A 24,590-nucleotide genomic window follows, 5' to 3' on the forward strand; every position below is an offset into this window, starting at 1 on the left:
GAAAGAATAGGATCAAGGAATGAAGGTATGTATAAAATAACTTTGATATTAGACTAATTTATTTATATTCACTCTACAGTGAAATATATAAAAAGAATAAATAAGTTCAAACACTAATAAATAGAGCTTATGAACAATTTTAAAATAATTTAATTTATATGAACTTTAATTATTATTTCTTTCAAATGTGTCAAATATCTAATATGTTAACCATGAAAAAAATATAAATTTTATTTATTAAATTACTCTTTTGATGAAATCATAAGAATAATCATATCTCTACTTGAGCTCAATAAGAAATTTGAGCTCAACTTCGTCCTGAATAGATTTTTAATGAATAAGAACGAATTCAAGCAAAAAAACATAAATTTTAACATAATAAACTTACTTAGCTCGATTTCATTTAGTTATATCTTTTATATGTGGATACAATACCATATAAGTAGACGTGTGCAAAATGACAATATGGAAATGTTAAATTCGTGAAACCTTATCCTCAATCTCCACCAGTAATAGAATTGTGATTTTTTCTCGTGAAAAATATGTTTTGCAAAAATAAAATATTGTTGTTTTTAGAAAATTTCTTGGTAAACCTTGTGGGGATAAAAAAAAAATCTAATTTATCCTCAAAATTACAACGAGAAATTACCGAATCATGTATTTAAAGTTTCAAAATACTTAAATTATGTATTTTTTGAAATTACCATCTCATATTTATTTTATTCCTTTTCATTATTCCAAATCGATTACTACATTGTAAAATTTGATTTAGGAAACTATTCATCCACACAATAATTGATTAATTTTATTTTTAAAAAATAATTAATTTGTGTTAAAAAATAATAAATTTTAATATAGTATATATCAATTTGAGGATATAACATATAACATCTGGTTCTTTGTCATTTAAAATTTTCTAAATTTATTAATTAATTTTAATCAAATTGATATTTATTTAATTCTTTTGATTATTATATTTATATTTTTAAATATTAATTTAATATATGGTATTGAAAGTAGTTATTTTTTTTTTAAAAATAATTGATTAGCATCATGTAGCAATCAATTCAGATTTTATTGTACTCTGTCAAGTCGTTTGTAGCAATTAATTTGAAACAGTGAAGAGGAATAAAATGTATATGCCACCGTGATTTGAAAATATCTTGGACATGGGATTTGGTATTTCAAAATTTTAAATATGTGGTTAGATAATTTGCCGAAATTATAATCACAGATCACACTGAGTCAATAAATCAGAGATCCGTCCGGCTCAGGTAAATGAGTCAAGAATTAATATGATTTATCCAGGAAATTAAATTATTGAAACACGTTAAAATTTAATCCTTTAAAATTAAAAATGCACTACAATCTTTCATTAACATTTAAATGCGCTTAAATATTTTTCATTTTACCATCAAAACATCTTTTTTAAACAGTAAAACACATATTTTTATCCTTCTCAATTGGAATTGCTTGCTCATCAATGCTGAAGAATTATCCTAAAATTAACATATCGCATAATAAATGCATACAAAATATAACTAACAATACGTTGATTACTTTAGTTTCCATATTAATAACTATTTTCAAATATTAATAATTATTTTTAAAATTAATTTATGCAATCACGAGTTCAATTTCGTATTCCGCTCGAAGGGAAACCGCCAAAGTCGGATTGTGTTTGCATCCCCGAAAGAGTGCGCCCCCCAACCTTGTGACGTCACCCACATTCATCGCAGTCAAAATCTAACACGAGATCTACGTGGATCCAGCGCGTACCCATTCGCCGCCGTCTTGACTCTTCTGCCCTCCAATCAATCCATGGACGAATCCAAATGCCCGTCTCCACGAATTCCATCTCAATCTCATCATCAGATCCTACGCGATCTTCTCATCACCTCCCACTTCAATCCTCCGCCTGTCTCTTTCCTTTCCTGCGGCTGTTGCTGCATCTCCGCATCTGTTTACAGCTTCGGATTTAATTAATCAAACAGCCGCATCTCGTAACCCGTAAGAAACAAAGATCTGGGAACAGCATGAACAGGTGCCCTTCCTTTCGTGCCTCCCTCCCTTCCCTTCCCCTCCCTATAAAGCAGACACCCCTTTCCTTCTCCCATCGCATCTCATTCTTTCCTCGCCGATCTCTCGCGGCGCCTCATCCTCCCAGTTGCACAGGATCCCAAGTAATATTTTATTTGCTTTTTAATCGCCTTTTTTTCCCCTTTCAAAATCGGTTCTTGATGCATTTTAGATTTGTTCTTAGACAGCATCCCAGCAAAGATCCCATTTTGCAGAATTAAAGGAGATGACGATCTCGTCGGCCGTTCGGGTTTCCGATTCGAAGCTGGTGGTTAAAGGCCGCACCGTCCTCTCCGGCGTCCCTGACAACGTGGTCGCCGGCTCCTCCGTTAGCTCCGGCCCTGTCGACGGTATCTTCCTCGGCGCTGAGTTTTCGGGGCCGAGCAGCCGCCATGTCGTCTCCCTCGGCACTCTCAGGTGGGATTTGAGCATTCGGGAAGCTGCCTTGTTGTTGGTGCGGGAATTGATTCACGGGATGTTCTTGGCAGGGATGTGAGGTTCTTGGCGATCTTTCGGTTCAAGCTCTGGTGGATGGCGCAGAGGATGGGGAAGCAGGGGAGGGATATCCCACACGAGACCCAGTTCCTCCTCTTGGAGTCCAAAACTGGATCATTTAACGGCGGCGGCGACGACGAGGTGGTTTACGTCGTCTTCCTCCCCTTGACCGAAGGCCCCTTCCGCGCCTGCCTCCAGGGCAACGATGCCGACGAGCTGGAACTCTGTTTGGAGAGCGGCGACGAGGACACCAAGTCAGCCTCCTTCTTCCACGCCCTTTTCGTCGGCGCCGCGACCTCCGACCCCTTCGCCGCCATCACCGGCGCCTTCGAGGCCGTCAAGACGCGTCTCCGTTCCTTCCGCCACCGGACGGAGAAGAAGCTCCCCGGCATCGTAGACTTCTTCGGTTGGTGCACGTGGGACGCGTTCTACCAGGACGTAACGCAGGAGGGCGTCGAGGCCGGTCTCCGGAGCCTCACCGACGGCGGCGCCCCGCCGAGGTTCGTCATCATAGACGACGGCTGGCAATCCGTCGGCCCCGATAAAGATGATGCACCTGTGCTCCGACTGACCGGAATCAAGGAAAACGGCAAGTTTCAGAGCAAGGACGACCCCGCCGCCGGGATCAAGACGATCGTCCGCACGGCCAAAGAGAACTACGGCCTCAAGTACGTCTACGTGTGGCACGCCATTACCGGCTACTGGGGCGGCGTCCGACCGGGGACGGAGGACTACAACTCGAAGATGAAATACCCCAAAGTCTCGCCGGGCGTGATGGAGAACGACCCGAGGATGAAGACGGACACCCTCACGGTGCAGGGACTGGGCCTGGTGCATCCCAAGAGCGTCTACAAGTTCTACAACGAGCTCCACAGCTACTTGGCGGCTGCGGGGGTCGATGGGGTTAAGGTCGACGTGCAGTGCATCCTGGAGACCCTCGGCGGTGAGCTCGGAGGGAGGGTGGAGCTCACAAGACAGTACCACCGGGCTCTGGACGCCTCCATCGCCAAGAATTTCCCCGATAATGGATGCATCGCTTGCATGAGCCACAACACCGATGCTCTGTACTGGTCAGTGTCTTTCTCCGGCTGCTTCACTGCTTATGCATGAACTCGACCATACTGATAGATTCTTGTTCTTGGGAGCAAATTGTAGCTCGAAGCAGACGGCGGTGGTGAGGGCGTCGGACGATTTCTACCCGAGGGAGACGGAGTCGCACACCATCCACATCGCCTCTGTCGCCTACAACAGCGTCTTCCTCGGCGAGATCATGCTCCCTGACTGGGACATGTTCCACTCTTTCCATCCGGCGGCGGAGTACCATGCCTCTGCTCGCGCCATCAGCGGCGGACCGGTTTATGTCAGGTGAGCTTAACCAGATTTGCACCACCACCATCAATCAGATCATCCAATCGTACAAAATGAGCAATTCAGATGGATATTCACTCTTTTTCAACTTGCAGCGATGCTCCCGGAAAGCACAACTTTAAGTTACTGAAGAAACTGGTCTTGCCGGATGGATCGATCCTCCGTGCTCAATTGCCCGGTCGACCCACTCGAGATTGCCTCTTCTCCGATCCCACTCGAGATGGCATCAGGTGAGAATGATCCCCGAAGCTTTGATTGATGGTTTAATATTACTAATATTGATCTGCATTTCTGGTCAGCTTGTTGAAGATATGGAACATGAACAAATACACAGGAGTCGTCGGAGTCTTCAACTGCCAAGGCGCAGCATGGAGCTCCACGGAGAAGAAGAATGTGTTCCACAGAACCACCTCGGAGGCTCTAACCTGCACTGTGACTGCAACTGATGTGCAGCTCATCTCAGAGGTCGCCTCTGATCGCGATTGGAGTGGTGATTGTGTCGCCTACCGGCAAACCTCTGGGCAGCTTTTGGTCCTCCCTCACCAAGCTGCTATCCCTGTTTCCTTGATGGTTTTGGAGCATGAGATCTTTGCAGTCTCTCCCATCAAGGTTAGTTTGCTTGAATTGGATAGAATTCCACAAACCTCTTGTGTTTTTGCTAGCACCTGAAATTGTATTATGCTATTTGATGCAGGATTTGGCACCTGGCTTCAGATTTGCACCGGTGGGTTTGGTGGACATGTACAATGCAGGAGGAGCAGTGGTAGGTCTCACATACCATGTGTTGAAGGATTCTGGTTCGGCGGCAACAGAGCATGAGGCTGTAGCAATGGTGTGCATGGAAGTGAAAGGATGTGGTAGATTTGGAGCCTATTCTTCAGTGAAGCCCAGGAGATGTCTGCTAGGTTCTGCTGCTCCTGCTGAGTTTGCTTATGACTCTTCATCTGGATTCTTGGCTGTTCATTTGGAGAGCATGCCCAAGGGTGATAGGAAAGTTCACAATTTAGTGATTGAGTTCTAGGGTTAGGTTGAGATGAGATTGTATCAACCAGAGTTGTTGCTCCTCAGCCATTGATAAGCTATTATTGCATATCTCCAATAAAGAAACGACTGAGGAAATTTTACTTCTATTGCATTTAATTTCATGTTTTTACATCACCAATGAGCACAGAAGAAACTCAAACCTTGCAGGCAAATGGAAAAAGTAAAACCAACACAATCATTTTATTGGTAAGTTGTTTGAGCAATTTTACGAGCAATTTCAATTCTCTCCAACCATAGAAAAGTAATTGATACGAGAATTATTACCGTAGCTATGCCAATAGCTGCAAATCCTACTATGACTCCAGCTCTTCTTCTTGTACTGTGACCAGGCTCAGACTCTACTGGGGAATGAGCTACAATACAGGCAAGAAAATATGATATTCTTTAATATTTATAGAGAGAAAATGATGGTTGGAGAAGGACAAAAACCTGGAGAAATTCTTATTGCAGATAGCAGTGGTCCATACGTTCCTTCAACGGGAATGCAGCAGGTCCCCTTTCCAGCCCAGAATAGATGAATGTCTAAAACACCATTCATAATTGTCACATTGAAGGCCTTGGTAACAGGAGTTTTGTATTCTTTTGCATCGTCCATGATGTTAAAATTTTGGATCCTCAACTCACTCTGCATTATTTTCAGAAAACGATATGTAATTTCCAAAAAGTGAGTGAGATCCATGACATAGAATAATGTCCGGTTAGAAAACATGTAGTACCTGAATAGAAATATCGAATATACGCCTTCCAAGCACTGCCCAAGGTGATGAATTATCATCCATGACAATCTCTGCAAAATAGAGAACAACTGTATAGTTCCCGTTGCTCAATCCGACCATAAAATATCTCAATGAGCCCGTTGATGTTCGTGCGGTTAGGTACATTTGGTTCTCTGGTGTATCCACTGCTGAATAATCAGTAGCCACAATATCGTTATGACCCAAATTGGTAGAGGCAGCATTCATCACAACCCAGTGATGATCTTGGTTTATCTCAAAGCCTGCTCTTCCCAGAGGTTTGGCATCCTCGTCGAAAATAATTCTGCCAGAAGTCAGATTTAACCCGCCACAATTGATGGCAAGAAATGAAGCTGGAGCAATTCAAATGATAAACACCATATGATAATCATGAATGTTTTCAGTCAACAAAACAACGATCTTTCTGACTAACATTATGGAGGAAATAACTGGTAGACCAAGAATGAGTTTCCACTAGAAAGAGAGTGAGAGTGAGAGTGAGAGAATGATATATGTTTTTGCAACATGTGGTCAATAATGACGAAAGATAAACTACCTACTCTCATTCAGAAGGATGATAGTATTATTTGCCAATTGAATTTTATAGGTCAAGCACAATAGTTTTCCCAGTGTATGTGAATTAGTGAGATGGCTAATTAAGCTCTGACACTGTGGAAAAAAAGTATCTAAAGCGCTCGGTTCATATAATCCATCTGGTACACTCAATTTGTATGCATCCCAACTGGTTGGACTACCTAAAGCCCTTTGACCACCAGAACCATTCAACTAATTGAGTTTGGTGTTCAGAAGTTTGATGGTACTTGTGAGGATGGTTAGGGTTTTAGAATCGAGTGAGTACTGTTTTATAGGGAGTCACAAGTGAATATTATTTGCAAGAAGCCATGAGTGGATATTTTGGTGAGAATGAGAGATTTGATTACAGTTAGATTTGAGCTGAACCAAAATGGTGAATGAGAGGAACCTCTGATCTCTCTTATTCTCTCTAAATGGATCTTTTGTTCAGTTTGCCATCAAGTAAAGAGGCCCTTAAGGTTAATTTATCAGATAGAGAATTTAACAGAATCTGGTCAAACAAAGACTTAAACTCTAATGGAATAAATATTTTGCTTGATATCAGAGTCAAATGTTTAGACATGAGCAAAAACCAAGACACAGCACATTACCACATACAGGGGAAAGTATTCCATGCGCAGGAAGAGTTTTCTTGTAGGCAGTGTAGCATATTCCGAGCTCTGCATCATAGGAAAAGAATGCTTGTTAAACAATAACATATTTGATGATGTGGATTGTTCATCTGGAAAGAGCATAATCAGAATCGTGTTGTCTCTATTGTACTTGGATGTGCTGCTTCACATAGAATATGGTGTGTTCTAAACTTCTAATTATCTCAGCACAGCAGAACAAGTAATTGAAAACATGGATGTTTACTGTCCACTATATGATTAAGTCTCCCATTGTATCTCGCATCTTTAACTCTACTTGATTCAACTTGTATAACTATAGAATCTATTTGTCTTCTAATTTAAAACACAATTCAAAAGGTATAGTATTTCAACCTATCGCTTGTATTGTTCACGTCCATAAAATTTCCAATATAGTTCCTGCAAGAGAAGAAAGACAAGATCAAACTGGTGATATTTAGAAAAAGCTCAAGTTGGAAATAAAATAAGCAGCGTACAATGAAAGGTTTGGCGTTTCAGGTGGAACTCCAGAGAGATTGTTGAAGGAGATGTCTCTATCAAACATGGAACAAATTAAACTTAAAAATATTCGTTATTTAGAGAAATATAACCACAATAGTAACATTTTGTGACAGAGATGTGCTAGTATTGGCAAGAAAAGTGAGCTACATTTTTAAATCCTGATGTAGATAAGCAACAAAAAAATTGATTAGAAGGAACAATAACTCTTAACAAGAATAACGTTGTCATTCATACTTTGACTATTCTTAAACTCTAGAATTATAATTTCAAAACATCCCACATACAAAGTTGTCAAATAAGTGAAACAACTGAAAGATAACGAGATGAGTTCAAAGCCAACATACTTCATTCATAGGTACCACTGTCCTGTATTGTATTCTAAGAAGTTCAGTTATGCATTGAAGAAAATATTTCATTAGTACATTAGTCAAGAAGTTCCAGTAAAGAATGAAGCATCCATAGTTTCTTTGTTTGATTAACTTAAACACAGTTGTTACAAGTTGCTGATGCACTATAGAATGTCTGTCCTTATTTCTGCAAAAGGTCATACGCTGACCCGGACGCCCCCACATGGCCATGGGAGGGTATATAGAATGTCTTTCCTTACTACTTTAGTCATGCAGTTCCAGTAAAAAAATGAAGCATCCGGAGTATCTTTCCTTTATTGACCAAGAGACACAATTCAAGTGTTACATGATATATTGTGGATGTTAGTTAAAAGAAAACATTGGCAATGTCAGTTCATTAGATACCATAGTTTCTGAGAAAGTTCTGCAGGGGTTTATTTGCAAAAGGCACCAAGCATAGAGAAACCACATCAGTATTCTTTTGTACAACACTTGACGTGCCAAATTAGAAAGCAAAAAATTATCGTGAGCATTATTTGTGGTTAGGTTGATAAGCTGTCTAAATTAAAATTGTCATTGATACTGCCAACTCCATAATCACATCTCACTTTTTCCAAGTATGGTAGAAAAATTTAGACCAACCCTTTGTAATTAATAAAAAACTTTTTGTTCAAAAGAAAAATGCTACATCAATAATATTAGTCCACAATGCTTTGAACAAAAACATGTGAAATCAGTGATGTTACTTACAGTGTAGTCAAACTTTCAGGTAAAAGCTCTAAAGGAACAGTTCCTGTCAAGCTATTGTACCCTAGAAACCTGCTCAAAGATAAATATATAAGAAATGTTAGAATTGATAAGCATATAGTTTAGGTATGAATGAGAAAGGAGGTATATTTGAAGCATTAAAGAATAATAATTGCAGGATAACAACTAAATTATCAATTTCTATTCAAAAGGAAAGAAAATAAATAAGAATATAATTAAACTTTCAACTTTTATTCAAACAGAAAAAAAGGAGATAAGCTGCCTTGAAGAAATAAGGAGTCAAACGGATAATAAAGTAAATGGTCTTTTGGAATATGAATTATTTACAGAAAAGCAATGTGAGAAAACATTATATATTTAGCCCTTGCAAAATTAAATCAACTTTTTAGTAGAGGTCCTCGCTCTTAATAAAGTTTGCTACACTATCAATTAATTTCCAGTATTTTCTTTATACATGAAAAGTCTAGCAAGGGCGTTCAAGGTTAGGATTTTCAATTCAAGTGAAAAAGGTAAAATTTAGATCGGATTGATTTTGATTTACATTTTTTTTTCAAACTTCATAAAAGTTTCAATTTCTTTAAGCAACAATTAGTTGCTCAGGTCCTTTCAATTTTTTTTCTTTCGTTTTGAACCTTCAACCAACCTACAATCGAACTAGCTGATTTGATAATCAAAGGTTCAATCAGATCCCAGTTTGGTTAATTTGGTTTGGTCAGGAAAAAATTTCAAGTTATTAACCAGTTTGTTGTCTGGAGGGCAAGCAAAGCAGCCTGCAGACTTGGTATGCTACTATATCTTCCTCCATAGCTACATAAACCTCAACATTGATCTATCAAAGCCCAAAAAATTCATAATGTTTTCTTTTAGAAGTAAGGATGTTGGTGAAGAGTGAAACACCCAAGGAAATCTCTTTAGGAGTAGATCAAGAGGAAATAATGGAAAAGGAATCTAGATTACAATTGTTTGTCTTGGATGTGCGGGCAGTAGTACCAAATAGTGTGAATACTACTTTCAAAAATATTATGAAATTCTAGGTAGGACGCCTAGCAGCGCAAATTTGACTGGACCACAGTAAACTGATTGTTGCCCCTACTTCAAAAAGAGCTTGATCTACCAAGATAAGAGATTGTTTTATGTAATTCGATTAATGGACCAACCATACTACCGACTTAGGCATCCAGAATTTCTGATTATCACATCAGATGAAAAAGTTCAAAGAACAGAAAAGGGTATCAGTATCTCACAAAAGCTTATGGAAAACAACATCATAGTAGCATTGGTCCTTTGTATGTATTTATAGCAGTTTGAAGAAAAGTGCAATGCAAAGTATACAAACTAAAGATGAAAACTGAATAATATAAAATAAATAATTTTATGCTGGCAAACAGATAACAAACACTGAGACTTACAGATACTGTAATGAGGTAAGGTTCTTCAGATATTTTGGTATAGATCCTTTTAGGTTGTTATGACTCAAGTCCCTGTAACGATTAGTATGCAACTTGAAGACAAATGTAGAGAAGTGAATAAATGAAATTCTTCAAAATAAAACACTCCTTCTCGAAAATAATTCAGAGGCGGAGAAGCCTCGTACACATTAACAACATGAAATACACCAAGAAAAGCAAGAACAAATACAATGAAATCTTAAACGAGATTACAACAATGAAATCTTAGCTTGCTCTCTTCTTGTTGCTCGAATCTGCCTCTTGGTAGAAGGAAATGCAACAACACTAAGCTCCAAGAACTCCCAAGAACTGTGTTAAGTGTTGTGTAGAGAACAATCACGAAAAAACCCTTTTCTAGGGTTACCTTCGATGCCTTAATCGCTTAAGAATCTCTTAAGCGATTACCACGTCAACAACCTGCTCAGAACCTACATAACGGCTATTTTTTCGAACCTTAAGTGATTACCCCAATCGCTTAAGACATGCCTAATCGCTCAACTAAAGCGATTAGGTACCCTTCTGTTCTCACGAGGAATAGTCGTAAGCGATTAAGCTTCCTTGCTTAATCGCTTACCACGACTGAAGCGATTAAGGTAATCGCTTTAGCACCTTTCTGTTCCTTCACAAAAAGGATCTTAAACGATAACCCTGATCGCTTCAGGCCTGCTTAATCGCTTATCCTAAGTGATTCAACAGCTTTCTATTGTCGCAATTTTGAGCCTTAAGCAATTAAGCTGGAGCTTAATCGCTTAACTCTGCTAAATCGATTACCAATTGATTTGGCAACCCTAGCTCCTAATCCCAAGTCCTAGAGTTCCTTGCCCAACATCCGGTCAATCATGACCTGTTGGGACTCCTCATTGCCTAACATCTGGTCACCCTTGACCTGCTAGGATTCTCCACCAAGTGTTCGGTCAATCCTTTGACCCACTTGGACTTTTCTCCTCGTGCTAAATGTTCGGTCCTCCATGACCCACTTGGACTTCCAAACACTAAGTATCTAGTCAACTTTTGACCCACTTGAATTTTCCAATGCCTGACTTCACTCACCACAGTTTCCTCACTATCCGGCTTCACTCACCAGGACTTCTTACTACCCAGCTTCACTCCAATTGTCTGAGTTCACTCACCAAGACTTTCCATCTACTTAGCTTCACTCACCAGGACTTTCCTCACTATTCGGCTTCACTCACCGGAACTTCTCACCACCTAGCTTCACTCACTAGGATTTTTTCACTACCTGGCTTCACTCACCAAGACTTTCCAATTGTCTGACTTCACTCACCACTATCTAGCTTCACTCAGTAGGGCTTTCCAATTGCCTGGCTTCAACTTCACTTACCAGGACTTTCTTACTGCTCGACTTCACTTACTGTGACTTTTCACACCAAGTATCTAAAAAAAAAAAGGGCAGCCCGGTACACGAAGCTCCCGTCATGCAGGGTCTCGAGGAAGGATCCATTGTACGCAGCCTTACCCTACTTTTTACAAGAGGTTGTTTTTAGGATTTGAACCCGTGACCTTTTAGTCACAAAGCAACAACTTTACCGTTGCACCAAGGCTCCCCTTCTTTCACACCAAGTATCTGATCAACATTAATCCACTTATTTTTTCTTCTTCTGCCAACTATCTCGTTGGTCTTGCCCTTGCCTAACCTCCAGTTAGGACTTTCCCAGTCAAATATCCAGTCAATGTTGACCTACTTGACTACTCTCTCACTTTAAACTGGTCAACCTTTGACCAAAGAAGACTTGCACCAACATTCTCCCTGATGGACAATTGTACCTATAATCTCCATATATTGTCAAACATCAAAACTCAAGCTTAAGTCAAACTGGCCAATCCAGGGATAATTGCACCAACAGTACCAACTAGTATAGTATTCCCAAATAATTATTAAATTTTATACAAAAAAATACTTCAATATCTTTCTCTGCATCTTTAATAGAATCATAGAACAAAACGATAGAGAGAGGTAAGTTAGACAGTGATGGATGTTTTTTTCCCAATGGCATGCTAAGTTACCATTGGAAATGAGGATCATCTAGTAGTTACTTCTTGACAAATGCAAGTGCATCTTTATATGATAATTTTAAACCATAAAGGGATGATCTGGGGACAAAAACAACTCACACCTTGAAACATTGTGGATTTCATGTGGAAGTACACTTTACATGTAAGGTTACAATTATTTCCTTGCTCTTAGCAATGAATGAGTAGAGAACACTAAAGCTGAGATTGTAATGGCGCTTGGTATGGGGAGAGAGATACACTTTCTATCACAAGCAACTTATAAGTTCATTAGATAAGAAAAATATTTTAAACCATTTCATGAAAATCACTAATATCTTTTTTTTGAATGCAATATTAAACCTTCACCATAATGTTCAACCTTTTGCAATTAGATTCTTTATTGTGTTTTTTTTCTTTTAAAAGAAGATGGAGGTCCTTTCAATCTCATTTATCCTCATATAAACACATATAAAAAATCACATTCAATCTTGTGGATATAATTAACTTCTTATCAACAAGGAGTAAATATGAACTTCATAATTTTAAATGGAAAAAATGTAGAATAACTTACAAGAATATTAAGCTGGAAAAGTTTTGGAAACGGTCAAAAATTGAGTCATCAACTAGGCAATTTCTCAATGATCTGTTAACAATAACATATCAATATTTAATGATTTTGGAGAACAGCATCAGAATATTGTTTTGGTAATGAAGTTGCTGAAAGTAGAACTTACAAAAAGGACAAGTTTGTCATCTTCTCCAAAAAAACCAAAGAGGAACTCTGATCTTTTAAGTCACCCAGCTTCCTGTGGAAAAGGCAAGTGAGGGTTAAAACATTGACAAAGACAAGAAATGAAGCTCAACTAAAATTGTGAACGGATCATTTTTGAAAGAAAATGGAATGGACATGGACATGGACGAATTTTCCCTACAAAATTAAAATAAAACATAAGCCTAAATAAAACAGTGAACAAAGTGAAATGCTAAAATAAAAGAATCTCCTGTTAGTATGATTTTTATCTAAGGTGGCAGCATTTGAGTCAAATGTCAGAATATGACTAGAAAATCCACATTTGAGTAATAGGATCCATAGATTGTTTGGACTTTGGATCAATGGAATCAAGGCATGTTTCTTGGATGGTATGATTTATTGTAATACCATTATTTACTTTCATTGCATGATACAGAATGCATCCATGCACTTCCCTTGAATTCTTTTATCCCCGAGTTATGTTAACATGGTCAATTCATTTGTCTTTTTTTTTTTTTGCACAAAAACTTACTGTGGCTAATTCATTTGTTTGCTTGATTGGTCAATCTAAGTGGAGCATGCTTTACACTTTTCTATTATTATCTGCTTCATGTGAATAATTAAAGGTGAACAGTGTTTTTTTCTTAAGCGTATCTGATGAATCTAGTACATCATTTCCTTCTTGATTCTTTCTTTCCCATCTACCAAATTTGTGACATATGAAATATCAATTATTTTTTCCTTCCTAAAATATAGTAAAATGATATATGGGACCCAATTTTAAAATAACCATGTATGAACAAATTTCAGATTATTGTCTGATTGTGATTTATATAAAAATGATATCTAGGTATCCACATAAGCCCAAATGGACTATGAAATTAATTTCAAGCAAATTCATTATAGTTACTAGTTATTACAGTACATCTTTCATGATTAATTTCTCTTCTTTTAGTTACCACCTAACCTCATAGATAATACCCCTATATTTTTCATGCATTTCTCACAGTTATGGTTCAAGAGATATAAATGTCTTGCAATATATCAAAGAATATCATCAAATCGTTAAGATACTGAAGGTATTACAAAAGTTGAGAGACTTATGGTATTGGACTCAATTAGTCATTGATCTGTAGCAAAAATAAATAAATAAATAAAGAGGAAATTTGCCAATTACATACAAGGTTTCCAGGTTTGTAAGTGCACTGTATTCTTGAGGTATAGGTCCTTCAAATGATGTACCAAATATCCTTCTGCAAGAATTGGAAAACTAAAGATTAAAATACGCAAAAGACATCTGTATAAGAAGAAATATAAAAGGGAAATATTTACATACAGATCCTTGAGATTGGTGAATCTTCCAATGGTTTCTGGCAAAGGTCCAGTAAAGTTATTGTCAAATGCCCAACTGAATTCATAAAGGAAGTCATGTGTATAGTCATTCCACAAAAATATTTTTAAAGAAAATAACTGATGTGTGGTAACATGTGTATGGAGCGTAGGCATAATGAACGACAACAATACAATTGCATACATTCAGATATGTCATTACATGTATTAGTGCCAATGATGAAGAACTTGTTTCAGGAGTTACTTACAGGATCTTAAGTCCAGTCAGTGTATTCTGTGAAGCTACATGTGTCCCAAATTGCAGTGAACCAGTCAGTTCATTGCTGTCGATATACCTAATTGAATAGAGTTAATCTGTCAGTTTAAAAATAAAAGAAAACAAATGAGACATATTTAATGTACATACAATTGCTCTAGAGAAATCAGTTCTCCGAATTCAGGTGGAATATCTCCAGACAATCTGTTTGTACTCAAACTCCTGTGGCATATTGATAAGAAGAGTCAATTATGACGAAGAAAAATACCAAAGGAAACAACATTAGGGAAGGAGGTTCTCTGCTTACAGATTTCTCAATTTAGTTAGGTTTCCAATATCAGGAGGAATGCTGCCTGTCAAATTGTTTGTGTCCAAGCTCCTAGACAATAAGTGAAAAAAGGAATTGAAATCCTGTCTTGATATTCATGTAGTTGCCAACTGTCACAAAAGGAGACCAAAGAACAGATAGTTACAAGTTCTGCAATTGTTTGAGTTGGCCAATTTGTGGGGGAATTGAGCCATTCAATATGTTGCGACTTAAATCCCTGCATCCACAAACTTCATAATTTACTTAGAATTCATGGTAAAGTTTCCATCATATACTATGACAATTCTTTCATGCTTGTTCAACCCCCAAAATGTTTTGTTTTTGAAAAAAAAAAACAAAGAAGATTTTTGATAGGCAGTAACCACCTGATTCATTGCCAAATAAATAATCCAGTACAAGACACCTTCAGCCAAGCATCACATGATGCCTAGAATCATATTGAACAGACAAACAGGAAGCTACCTATAGAGACACAGCAGAGACTGAAAGAAGAAAAAAAAAAAAAAGTATCAAAGAGTCTAATCTCCTAACAGCCTCCAGGAAAGCAACTCGATAGCGACTAGGTAATCTAAACGACCAAATGTGAAGAAGATCCTGGTAGTGTATATGTATATATAAATTTCCCCTGCGTCTCTGTTTTTAGACATCAACAAGAAAGTAACAGAAAGGGCAACTCACAGGGTTGTAAGATTCGTCAAGTCAAAGAGTTGCACTGGAATTTCACGGGAGATATTTTTTCCTGAAATCTTACTGCAAGACAGGATCATTAATAATAAAGCACTCCAGTTTAAAAAATGAACAAGCGCAGAGAAGGTCGCTCACAGCAGCGTCACGGTGCAGTTTGAAGAGCAGTCGCAGACGATCCTTGGATTAGCATACTCCAGACTCCACCATGCACCGGGCTCGCAAGGATCAACCGCCTTATCCCAGATTTGGATCCCCCACTTCTCTTCAATAGCAGCGAGGGCATTTTCTGGAAAAGGGAACAAATTTAAGACAAATACATAACTGAAAACAAAATCAACCCCAAAAGGCGAAATTTTTGAGACGGTCAATCGAAAAAGGAGATGTAGATGGAATCACTACCATTTGTATCGTTCTTAGTTAGGATCCCCGGCTTATTATCGTTGAATTGGGGGACGGCGGAGGAGAAGAGGAAGCAGAAGGCAAAGAAGAGGAGGAGAAGTCCTGGATTCATACTTCGTAGCAACCGAGGATTGGAAGAAGGAAGGGGAAGGTGATCGCTTGGATTGCGATTTGAGAGAGAGAGACTCTGATCTTCTTTGTTCCTCCCGTATTTGACCGTTTAGTTAATGCTTTTAAATACATTGTATATTTTATTCGTCTAACAACTTTTTTCTGAGAATTTTAAAATATGAGAAGACTTTTATGGACAACTAAGCAAACCTAAACAAACATACCCGTTTGTCGAACACCCGCCCAGGTTTGTGAATGTTAGGTGTCTAGGAGGTTGGTTTGAGGTAATTAGGATTTATTTTAGGTCGTTGGAAGAGATACTATGTCAAGAAATAGGTGGTCCTATTTTTTACCCTTCTTCTTTAATCTGATTTTTTTTCCAATAAATCTCATCTATAAAGGACCTCATATAGAATCAATGCTTCGACTATTGTTTAGGATCTGACACTATGTCCTCCTTATTTAGTCTGCACATGACTTATTTAGTCAAAATTTTACTATTCCTATATAGTTTCTGTTTACCATCTAGTTACTTAGACAAGGACTAAGCAAGTTTTAAAATTAAGTAGCAGATAGGAAAGAACAAGGCAGAGCCTTCTCTGATATAGTAACAAGTTTAGTTCTACATAACTAGAAGTTTATTTTACAAAGATAAGTACAAGCCTTACAAACATAAACAAGAAAAGAAATTAGGAATTTACATAGAAAATTATATAAAAGAGATTTTTACAAGTTATGAAACTTACATAGAAAACTTACAAGCTTAGAAACTTGCACACTGTAACGACCCAATTTTCCCTATTTCAAACTCTAAAAGTCCATAAAAATATTTGGAAATACTTTTAAAATATTCTAGAGATTTTTAGGAATTTTTAGAGTATTTTTACGTAATTTTTAGAGGTCGTTTAGTAGGGTTACAAAAAGAAAGAAGTTTTAAAAAAAAAATGTTGAAGGTGAGATTCGAACCCATGATCTCGGGTCGGACTGACCCAAGCAAAACCGACCCAACCAGCTGAGCTACACGATTTTTGTTAATCTTATATGGAGCGAAATATATATATGCAGTAGCTGGAACGTTTGAAATAAATTGAAGAAAAAGGGGCGCGACTGAGAATCGAAGCACATACCTCTGGCTTCGAGCAAAGCCCAACGGACCAACTGGGCTAGCGATCGTTGCTAATTAAATAGGCAGCGGCAAATATATAAGCTATAGTTGGAACCAAAAATAACTCAAGTTATAAAGAGAGGACTTAAGTTATTTCCCGTAACCTAATTCCTTCTCACCTCTTCTCCTCTCACGCACGCGCGGCGCGGCGCGGCGAGGCGATTTTCTGCTCTCGGCGGAAGAAAGGGCGACGGAGCTAGGTTTCCTCCTTCCGGCGCCGGCGAAGCTGTTTTCCGGCCAACCTCATCCGTGGTGGTCGTCCCGACAGAGAGGAGCACGCGTGAGCATAAGAGGAAGCCGAGGACTTCATCTTTCCGAAGCCCTAGTGTTCGTCCCGATTGGTTGTAAGTCCAAGTAAATCACGGTGAGTTGCTTCTCACCTGCAGTAGGAGTTGCTCCGGATTTTCGGATTTCGTTTACTTGCTTCCGGATCTTGTTGTGCCGAGTAGAAGAATATGCTAGGGTTTTTCTTCCTTGCCTGGATGAGATTCCTTGTTTCGAAATTTCTGCTGTGAGTTCGGTAGGTTTGTGAAGGTTGCTGCCATATTCCGAATTTATTAGATTGGGTGTGGACAGTTTTCAGTTGGGAATTTCGTGTAGCACTTTGATTTAAATAGCTTTCGTAGCATGAAGTATGGTTATCCTTGCTATTAGGCAATATACATGAGATGATATAGATTTCCTTTTTAGCATGTAGTTTCGGATTTGTGTTGTTAAATTGGCATGAACAGCTCGGTTTTGAGTTGTTGTGCAGTTCGGGTTGTGCACAAGGAATGTGCTGTGCAGTTCGGTTTGAGTGTGTTTGATTGGTCTTGGAGATTTAGAAATCCTCACAATGAGGTGAAGTTCTTCTTTTAAAGTGAGACCAAGGTCTTTAGTATAGAGTTGGTTTCGGTTTTGTAATGCAGGTGATTTCCCGGACAGATTCGTAGCAGATGAAAAAAAAAAAATGGATTTTTCATTGGGTTCTATTCTAGTTTTCTACCATATACGCTAGTCCCTAGATTAGTTCTTGCAAGCATTAGTAGACAATCTAAGTTCTGCATTTTATTATAGTTTCCTTCCTTGCTTCCAGGTCATGTTGTACAGGATCGAGGTTGATTCAATTAGTTTTCTTTTGCCCTATTTGGTAGCATGATTAGTAAGATTAGATTAGCTTTCTTTTGCTCTTATCACAGCATGTTTAGAAAGCTCAAAGTTGCATTCTTTTGCCTAGTTTACAGCATGTTTAGAAAGCTCAAAGTTGCATTCTTTTGCCTAGTTTACAGCATGTTTAGAAAGCTCAAAGTTGCATTCTTTTGCCTAGTTTACAGCATGTTTAGAGAGCTCAAAGTTGCATTCTTTTGTCCTATTCTACAGCATGTTTAGAAAGCTTAAAGTTACTTTCTTTTGCCCTATTTTATAGCATGATTAGTAAGTTCAAAGTTGCTTTCTTTTGCTCTATTTTATAGCACGATTAGTAAGCTCAAAGTAGTTTTCATTTGCTATTTTAACAAGTACGAACAGCACCTTGTAGCATTTCAGATTTAGTACTTATTGTTGATTTAGTAGCATGAGCAGCCTTGCCATTTTTAAAGTATCAGTTTAACATGAGCAGTAATGATTCCTATCTTTAGTCTTTTGCTATTGGACTAATATGAGAAGTTATAAGCTAAGAAAGACCAAGACTTTAACTTGATCTCAATTTCAGAAGTTTAAGATCAAAAGCGCACACAAGGTGTTTGCTTAAATGCCAAGTAAGGGCAAGTATAAAGAAGTTATAAAGAAAGTATTTTACTTTTAAAGGGCATGTACCGGACACAAGATCCAAGGGATGGGCTCCAAGTTGCCCCTAGGCACATGGCCTAGAAGTATCTTAGTAGTTTCGGGATTAGCTACCTCGATTCTTATTAAGAATGCGCGCAAAGTGGTACAATGCCGGGCCCAAGAGAAGTTGATTATTATTTTCAAGTATTAAAGTATAAGTTTTTGAAACAAATGAAACAAGCTTCAAATATATCTAGAATTAGAAAGTTTAGTTTCTTGTTATTTGAAGCATGCAGTAGTAGTTTCAATTGTTTCATTGCTATTAGATTATTCAGCATGTTTAGCTTTACATGTTTAGTAGTTTTACATGTTTAGTAGCTTTACATGTTTAGTAGCTTTACATGTTTAGTATGATTCCTTTATTGGATTTTGAGCATGAGTAGCTATACATGTTTAGTATTTCAGTTAGTATGATTCCTTCATTGGATTATGAGCATGATTAGCTATACATGTTTAGTATTTCAGTTAGTTTGATTCCTTCATTGGATTATGAGCATGATTAGCTATACATGTTTAGTATTTCAGTTAGTATGATTCCTTCATTGGATTATGAGCATGATTAGCTATACATGTTTAGTATTTCAGTTAGTATGATTCCTTTGCTATTTATGAGCATGAGTAACTTTACATGTTAGCATTCAGTTTTAGCATGTTTTTATTTATATACATGTATATCGAGTTTTTGTGAGTAGATAGCGCTCACTAAGCTTTATGCTTATAGACTGCACTTCCTCCTACTGCAGATAAAGGAAAGGAAAAGATTTAGCAAGGAAGGCGACAAGGTGGTGGTGATGAAGGTGTGTGATGGCTGGACTATGGAGAGATCATGAGTTTGCTAAGGAAACTGTCAAGACTCTTTCTTTGGAGTTTTCTTTCAGTTATTAAATTGATAGAGATTGTTTTAGTAGTTTCCCTTTGTCTATGTTAAGTTTATTCCGCATTGTAGTTGAGTTATTTCCTATTGTTGGAGTTCTTTTGTTTACTATTGCTAGGATAGTTTATTTTTAGTTATATATAAACTGCATGATGATGTTATTGCTTTGTATATGTATGTACTTATGATTATTGTCACCGGTACAGGGGAGATTCTGCCGAAATTTTTCGGTAGGGATTCCTCGTAGTTAAGTAGCGTACCGGTTAAGTAGAGTTAGTAGTTAAGTAACGGTCACTCTTAGAGAGTAGTAGTAGTAGTAAGAAGGGTGGTCGTTACAGTTGGTATCAGAGCAGTTCCCATTCTCCAGCATCACACACATCAGCATCAACCTTGCCGTCTTCAAGTAAGAAAGTATTTAAGTTCTTTCTTTATTGCTTTCCTTATTATTAACTGCAGTACTGAGTAATTGCTTATGAGTGCTTAAGTAAGATAGAAGTTACTGTTTCTCCTTTCTTGATTCATACATATGTTTGTTTAGAAAGGATAGAGAAGTTAGAAAGGATAGAGAAGATATCAAGCCTTTTCTTTGCATAACTAGATGTTAAGAAGAGGATATCCCCGCACCGTTCGTACTGAGAACCAAGATCAGGTGAACGAAGAGCTTAGATCAATTGAGCCCAATCTCTCTGAAGTTCTTGTCCAACTCCAGAGACAAGTAGTAGAGCAGCAACAAGTGATTGTCAACTAGATGACCAATCAGAAGCCAGCTCCTCCCACTCCCCCAACCATTAATGTGGAGACTCCAGGGGTGACTGAAGTTCTATCGGTTGCCCTGGAAGTCACCACAACACCTAGAAGACAAGAAGCATACCTCATCCAGTGGATGAAGCTGAAACCAGAAAGCTTCTCAGGCACGACTGAGCCCTAGGATGCCCAGGCTTGGTTCAAGACATTTGATAGCACAATGGAGCTTCTTGACTGACCAGAAGTCGAGAAGGTTGATACCATTAAGTGTGCCTCTTTTTGTCTATCTGGAGATGCTTATATGTAGTGGGAGCGAGTTAAGAGTAAGAGAGCAGTCAACCAGATGAGCTGGGTTGACTTTGAGATAGAGTTTTACTAAGAGTTCTTCCGCCAACGGATCACCAATAAACATTATGAGCAGTTTATAGAATTTGGACCAGGTGACCTACCAGTAGAAGAAGCGGTTAAAAGATTTGACAAGCTAGCTCACCTTTGCCTAGAGTTAGTAAGTACAGTGAAAGAATGAGTCAGACTGATGCTCCTAATGCTGAGACCAGAAATAACACCTAATGTGAGTAGTGAAACTCACCGACCATAGATTGGTGAAGAGCTGGTCAGCAGGGTATTAGTGAGCACTATCTGAACAGCATCAAGACACAACAAACGCAACACAAGTCAGTTAAGATAGAAGACAAGACAGTGGGGAAACAGAGACCCTAGTCAAGTAATCAGAACTGGAGTACAGAAGAACAAGAAAGACCCAAGCAGGAAGATGTTCGGGTAGTCTGTGAGTATCCAAAGGTATTTCTAGAAGAGTTACCTGGACTACCTCACAACAGAGAAGCGGAATTTGAAATTGAATTGGTTCCTGACGCCAGCCCAATTTCAAAAGCCCTGTATCAAATTTCTCTAGCAGAGCTAAAAGAGTTACAAGAACAATTTCAGGAGCTACTTGACAAGGGTTTCATCCGCCCTAGTCACTCACCTTGGGGTCCTGTGTTGATTGTCAAGAAGAAAGACGGATCTATGCTAATGTGCATAGATTTTAGAGTGCTGAGCAAAGTAACAGTTAAGGACTAGTACCCTCTTTCCAGAATAGATGATCTATTTGATCAGTTAAAGAGGGCAATAGTGTTCCCTAAAATATACCTGCGTTTTGGGAACCATCAGTTGAAAGCGGAAGGATGTAATACACCCAGGTAAAGCTAACAAAGTGGCAGATGCACTAAGCAGAAAGTCCAGTGCATCCCTGATGTCTCTGTCATCATTAGCCCTGCCACTGCAGAAAGAGTTGTCAGACTTTGGAGTCGAAATTATTTATGGGCAACTCTCTGCATTGACTCTAGAGTCAACCCTGCTTGAGGATATACAGAGAAAGCAAAGTGAAGATCCAGATATCCAAAAGATCAAGCAAGGGATACAGGAAGAAGAAAATTTCGAATTTTGAGTATCAGACAGTGGAATTCTTTATCAGGGGAGTCGCCTTTGTGTTCCCAATGATGAAGAGCTGAGAAAGAAAATCTTAAAAGAAGCTCACAGTACACCGTACTCCATGCATCCTGGTTCTACCAAGATGTACCAAGACGTGAAACAGAGGTTCTGGTGGTCTGGACTCAAAAGAGATGTAGCTAAATATGTCTGGCATGCCAGAGAGTCAAAGCAGAACACCAGAGACCGGGAGGGATGCTATAACCTCTCTCAATACCGGAGTGGAGGTGGGAAGACATATCCATGGACTTTATAACAGGTCTCCCAAGAACTACGAATGGATATGATGCAAGATGGGTAATAGTGGATAGATTGACCAAGTCTGCCCATTTTCTAGCCATCAAGGTGTCCCACTCTATAGAGCAGTTGACACAGTTGTATGTTAAAGAGGTGATCAGACTTCACGGAGTTCCTAAATCTATTGTTTCTGATAGAGATGGGCGCTTCACCTCTCACTTTTGGGAGTGTGTTCAGACTGCACTAGGCACCAAACTCAAGTTCTGCACAGCCTTCCATCCTCAGACTGATGGACAGATAGAGCGAGTAAATCAAATCTTAGAAGATATACTCAGGGCTTGTGCACTAGATTTCAAGGGAAGTTGGTGCAAGTATCTGTGCTTAGCTGAATTTGCCTACAACAATAGCTATCAGGCCACCATCAAGATGACACCTTATGAGATGTTGTATGGCAGGAAGTGTAGATCACCCATTGGCTGGCAAGAAGCAGGTGAAAGAAAATAAATGAAAGTAGAACTAGACATTCAGACAGAGATGATAGATGAGATGAGACCACTCAGGCTATCCAGAAGATCAGACAGATAATTGAGACTGCCCAGAGTAGACAGAAAAGTTATGCTGACACACGCCGTAGGCCACTAGAATTCCAAGTAGGGGATTCAGTTTTTCTCAAGGTTGCTCCGATGAAGGGAGTGATGAGATTTGGCAAGAAGGGCAAATTAAGTCCTCGCTATGTAGGACCTTACCTGATTACAGACAGGATTGGGAAGGTAGTTTACAAGCTGGATTTACCACAAGACATGTCAGCAATATACAATGTATTTCATGTCTCTATGCTAAAGAAGTGTATTCATGAGCCGAGCCAAGTGATTCAGCCTCAGTCAGTGCAGATCCAAGAGGATCTTAGTTATGAGAGCAGATCTACACAGATAGTGGACAGAGCGGTCAAGAGACTAAGAAATAAAGAAGTGCCACTAGTGAAGGTTATCTGGCAGAACCAGAAGCACGAGGAAGTCACTTGGGAGTGGTAGGACAGTATGAGACAGAAGTATCCAGAGCTATTCTAAGTTCGAGGACGAACTTTTTATAAGGTATGGGGAATTGTAACGACCCAATTTTCCCTATTTCAAGTTCTAAAAGTCCATAAAAATATTTGGAAATACTTTTAAAATATTCTAGAGATTTTTAGGAATTTTTAGAGTATTTTTACGTAATTTTTAGAGGTCGTTTAGTAGGGTTACAAAAAGAAAGAAGTTTTAAAAAAAAATGTTGAAGGTGAGATTCGAACCCATGATCTCGGGTCGGACTGACCCAAGCAAAACCGGCCCAACCAGCTGAGCTACACGATTTTTGTTAACCTTATATGGAGCGAAATATATATATGCAGTAGCTGGAACGTTTGAAATAAATTGAAGAAAAAGGGGCGCGACTGAGAATCGAAGCACATACCTCTGGCTTCGAGCAAAGCCCAACGGACCAACTGGGCTAGCGATCGTTGCTAATTAAATAGGCAGCGGCAAATATATAAGCTATAGTTGGAACCAAAAATAACTCAAGTTATAAAGAGAGGACTTAAGTTATTTCCCGTAACCTAATTCCTTCTCACCTCTTCTCCTCTCACGCACGCGCGGCGCGGCGAGGCGATTTTCTGCTCTCGGCGGAAGAAAGGGCGACGGAGCTAGGTTTCCTCCTTCCGGCGCCGGCGAAGCTGTTTTCCGGCCAACCTCATCCGTGGTGGTCGTCCCGACAGAGAGGAGCACGCGTGAGCATAAGAGGAAGCCGAGGACTTCATCTTTCCGAAGCCCTAGTGTTCGTCCCGATTGGTTGTAAGTCCAAGTAAATCACGGTGAGTTGCTTCTCACCTGCAGTAGGAGTTGCTCCGGATTTTCGGATTTCGTTTACTTGCTTCCGGATCTTGTTGTGCCGAGTAGAAGAATATGCTAGGGTTTTTCTTCCTTGCCTGGATGAGATTCCTTGTTTCGAAATTTCTGCTGTGAGTTCGGTAGGTTTGTGAAGGTTGCTGCCATATTCCGAATTTATTAGATTGGGTGTGGACAGGTTTCAGTTGGGAATTTCGTGTAGCACTTTGATTTAAATAGCTTGCGTAGCATGAAGTATGGTTATCCTTGCTATTAGGCAATATACATGAGATGATATAGATTTCCTTTTTAGCATGTAGTTTCGGATTTGTGCTGTTAAATTGGCATGAACAGCTCGGTTTTGAGTTGTTGTGCAGTTCAGGTTGTGCACAAGGAATGTGCTGTGCAGTTCGGTTTGAGTGTGTTTGATTGGTCTTGGAGATTTAGAAATCCTCACAATGAGGTGAAGTTCTTCTTTTAAAGTGAGACCAAGGTCTTTAGTATAGAGTTGGTTT

At 38.8% G+C, this 24,590-nt stretch overlaps 2 protein-coding genes across 4 annotated transcripts; one reads left to right on the forward strand and one right to left on the reverse strand.

Moving 5' to 3' along the window:
* Window positions 1-2,010: 2,010 nt before the first annotated feature.
* Window positions 2,011-5,072, forward strand: LOC122005497 (probable galactinol--sucrose galactosyltransferase 6). 2 transcript variants are annotated; one of them, XM_042560532.1, is made up of 7 exons: window positions 2,011-2,183; window positions 2,264-2,496; window positions 2,568-3,644; window positions 3,730-3,939; window positions 4,038-4,172; window positions 4,242-4,551; window positions 4,637-5,072. In XM_042560532.1, exons 1-7 carry the CDS (start codon window positions 2,037-2,039, stop codon window positions 4,961-4,963), a joined length of 2,439 nt encoding a protein of 812 aa, XP_042416466.1. In that variant the 5' UTR covers window positions 2,011-2,036; the 3' UTR covers window positions 4,964-5,072. The 2 variants fall into 2 exon arrangements, with proteins under 2 accessions (XP_042416466.1, XP_042416467.1); XM_042560533.1 differs by having other exon boundaries at window positions 2,023-2,183; window positions 2,268-2,496.
* Window positions 5,073-5,140: 68 nt separating this feature from the next.
* On the reverse strand, window positions 5,141-15,993 carry LOC122005499 (probable LRR receptor-like serine/threonine-protein kinase At1g56140). Of its 2 annotated transcripts, XM_042560534.1 has the most exons (19): window positions 15,792-15,993; window positions 15,528-15,678; window positions 15,384-15,455; window positions 14,851-14,922; window positions 14,685-14,756; window positions 14,528-14,599; window positions 14,370-14,456; window positions 14,108-14,179; window positions 13,953-14,024; window positions 12,755-12,826; window positions 12,592-12,663; window positions 9,969-10,040; window positions 8,542-8,610; window positions 7,420-7,476; window positions 7,298-7,342; window positions 6,912-6,973; window positions 5,703-6,073; window positions 5,416-5,611; window positions 5,141-5,339 (listed from the first exon to the last, which is right to left on the reverse strand). In XM_042560534.1, exons 1-19 carry the CDS (start codon window positions 15,901-15,903, stop codon window positions 5,167-5,169), a joined length of 1,971 nt encoding a protein of 656 aa, XP_042416468.1. In that variant the 5' UTR covers window positions 15,904-15,993; the 3' UTR covers window positions 5,141-5,166. The 2 variants fall into 2 exon arrangements, with proteins under 2 accessions (XP_042416468.1, XP_042416469.1); XM_042560535.1 differs by lacking the exons at window positions 5,141-5,339; window positions 5,416-5,611 and having other exon boundaries at window positions 5,827-6,073; window positions 6,905-6,973.
* Between the last annotated feature and the right edge of the window lie 8,597 nt (window positions 15,994-24,590).

The sequence above is a fragment of the Zingiber officinale genome, chromosome 7B (genome assembly GCF_018446385.1).
Source record: "Zingiber officinale cultivar Zhangliang chromosome 7B, Zo_v1.1, whole genome shotgun sequence".
NCBI classification, from domain to species: domain Eukaryota; kingdom Viridiplantae; phylum Streptophyta; class Magnoliopsida; order Zingiberales; family Zingiberaceae; genus Zingiber; species Zingiber officinale.

Excerpts from the sequence above, each read along its gene's own strand:
- LOC122005499 (XM_042560534.1), bottom strand. The coding sequence starts at position 15,903 with ATGAATCCAGGACTTCTCCTCCTCTTCTTTGCCTTCTGCTTCCTCTTC. Across the intron at positions 14,180-14,369 it reads CTGACTGGACTTAAGATCCT|TTGGGCATTTGACAATAACT; the intron begins GTAAGTAACTCC and ends TTATGAATTCAG. Across the intron at positions 5,612-5,702 it reads TATTCGATATTTCTATTCAG|AGTGAGTTGAGGATCCAAAA; the intron begins GTACTACATGTT and ends AAAATAATGCAG.
- LOC122005497 (XM_042560532.1), top strand. The coding sequence starts at position 2,037 with ATGAACAGGTGCCCTTCCTTTCGTGCCTCCCTCCCTTCCCTTCCCCTC. Across the intron at positions 2,184-2,263 it reads CCAGTTGCACAGGATCCCAA|ACAGCATCCCAGCAAAGATC; the intron begins GTAATATTTTAT and ends ATTTGTTCTTAG. Across the intron at positions 4,173-4,241 it reads CCCACTCGAGATGGCATCAG|CTTGTTGAAGATATGGAACA; the intron begins GTGAGAATGATC and ends ATTTCTGGTCAG.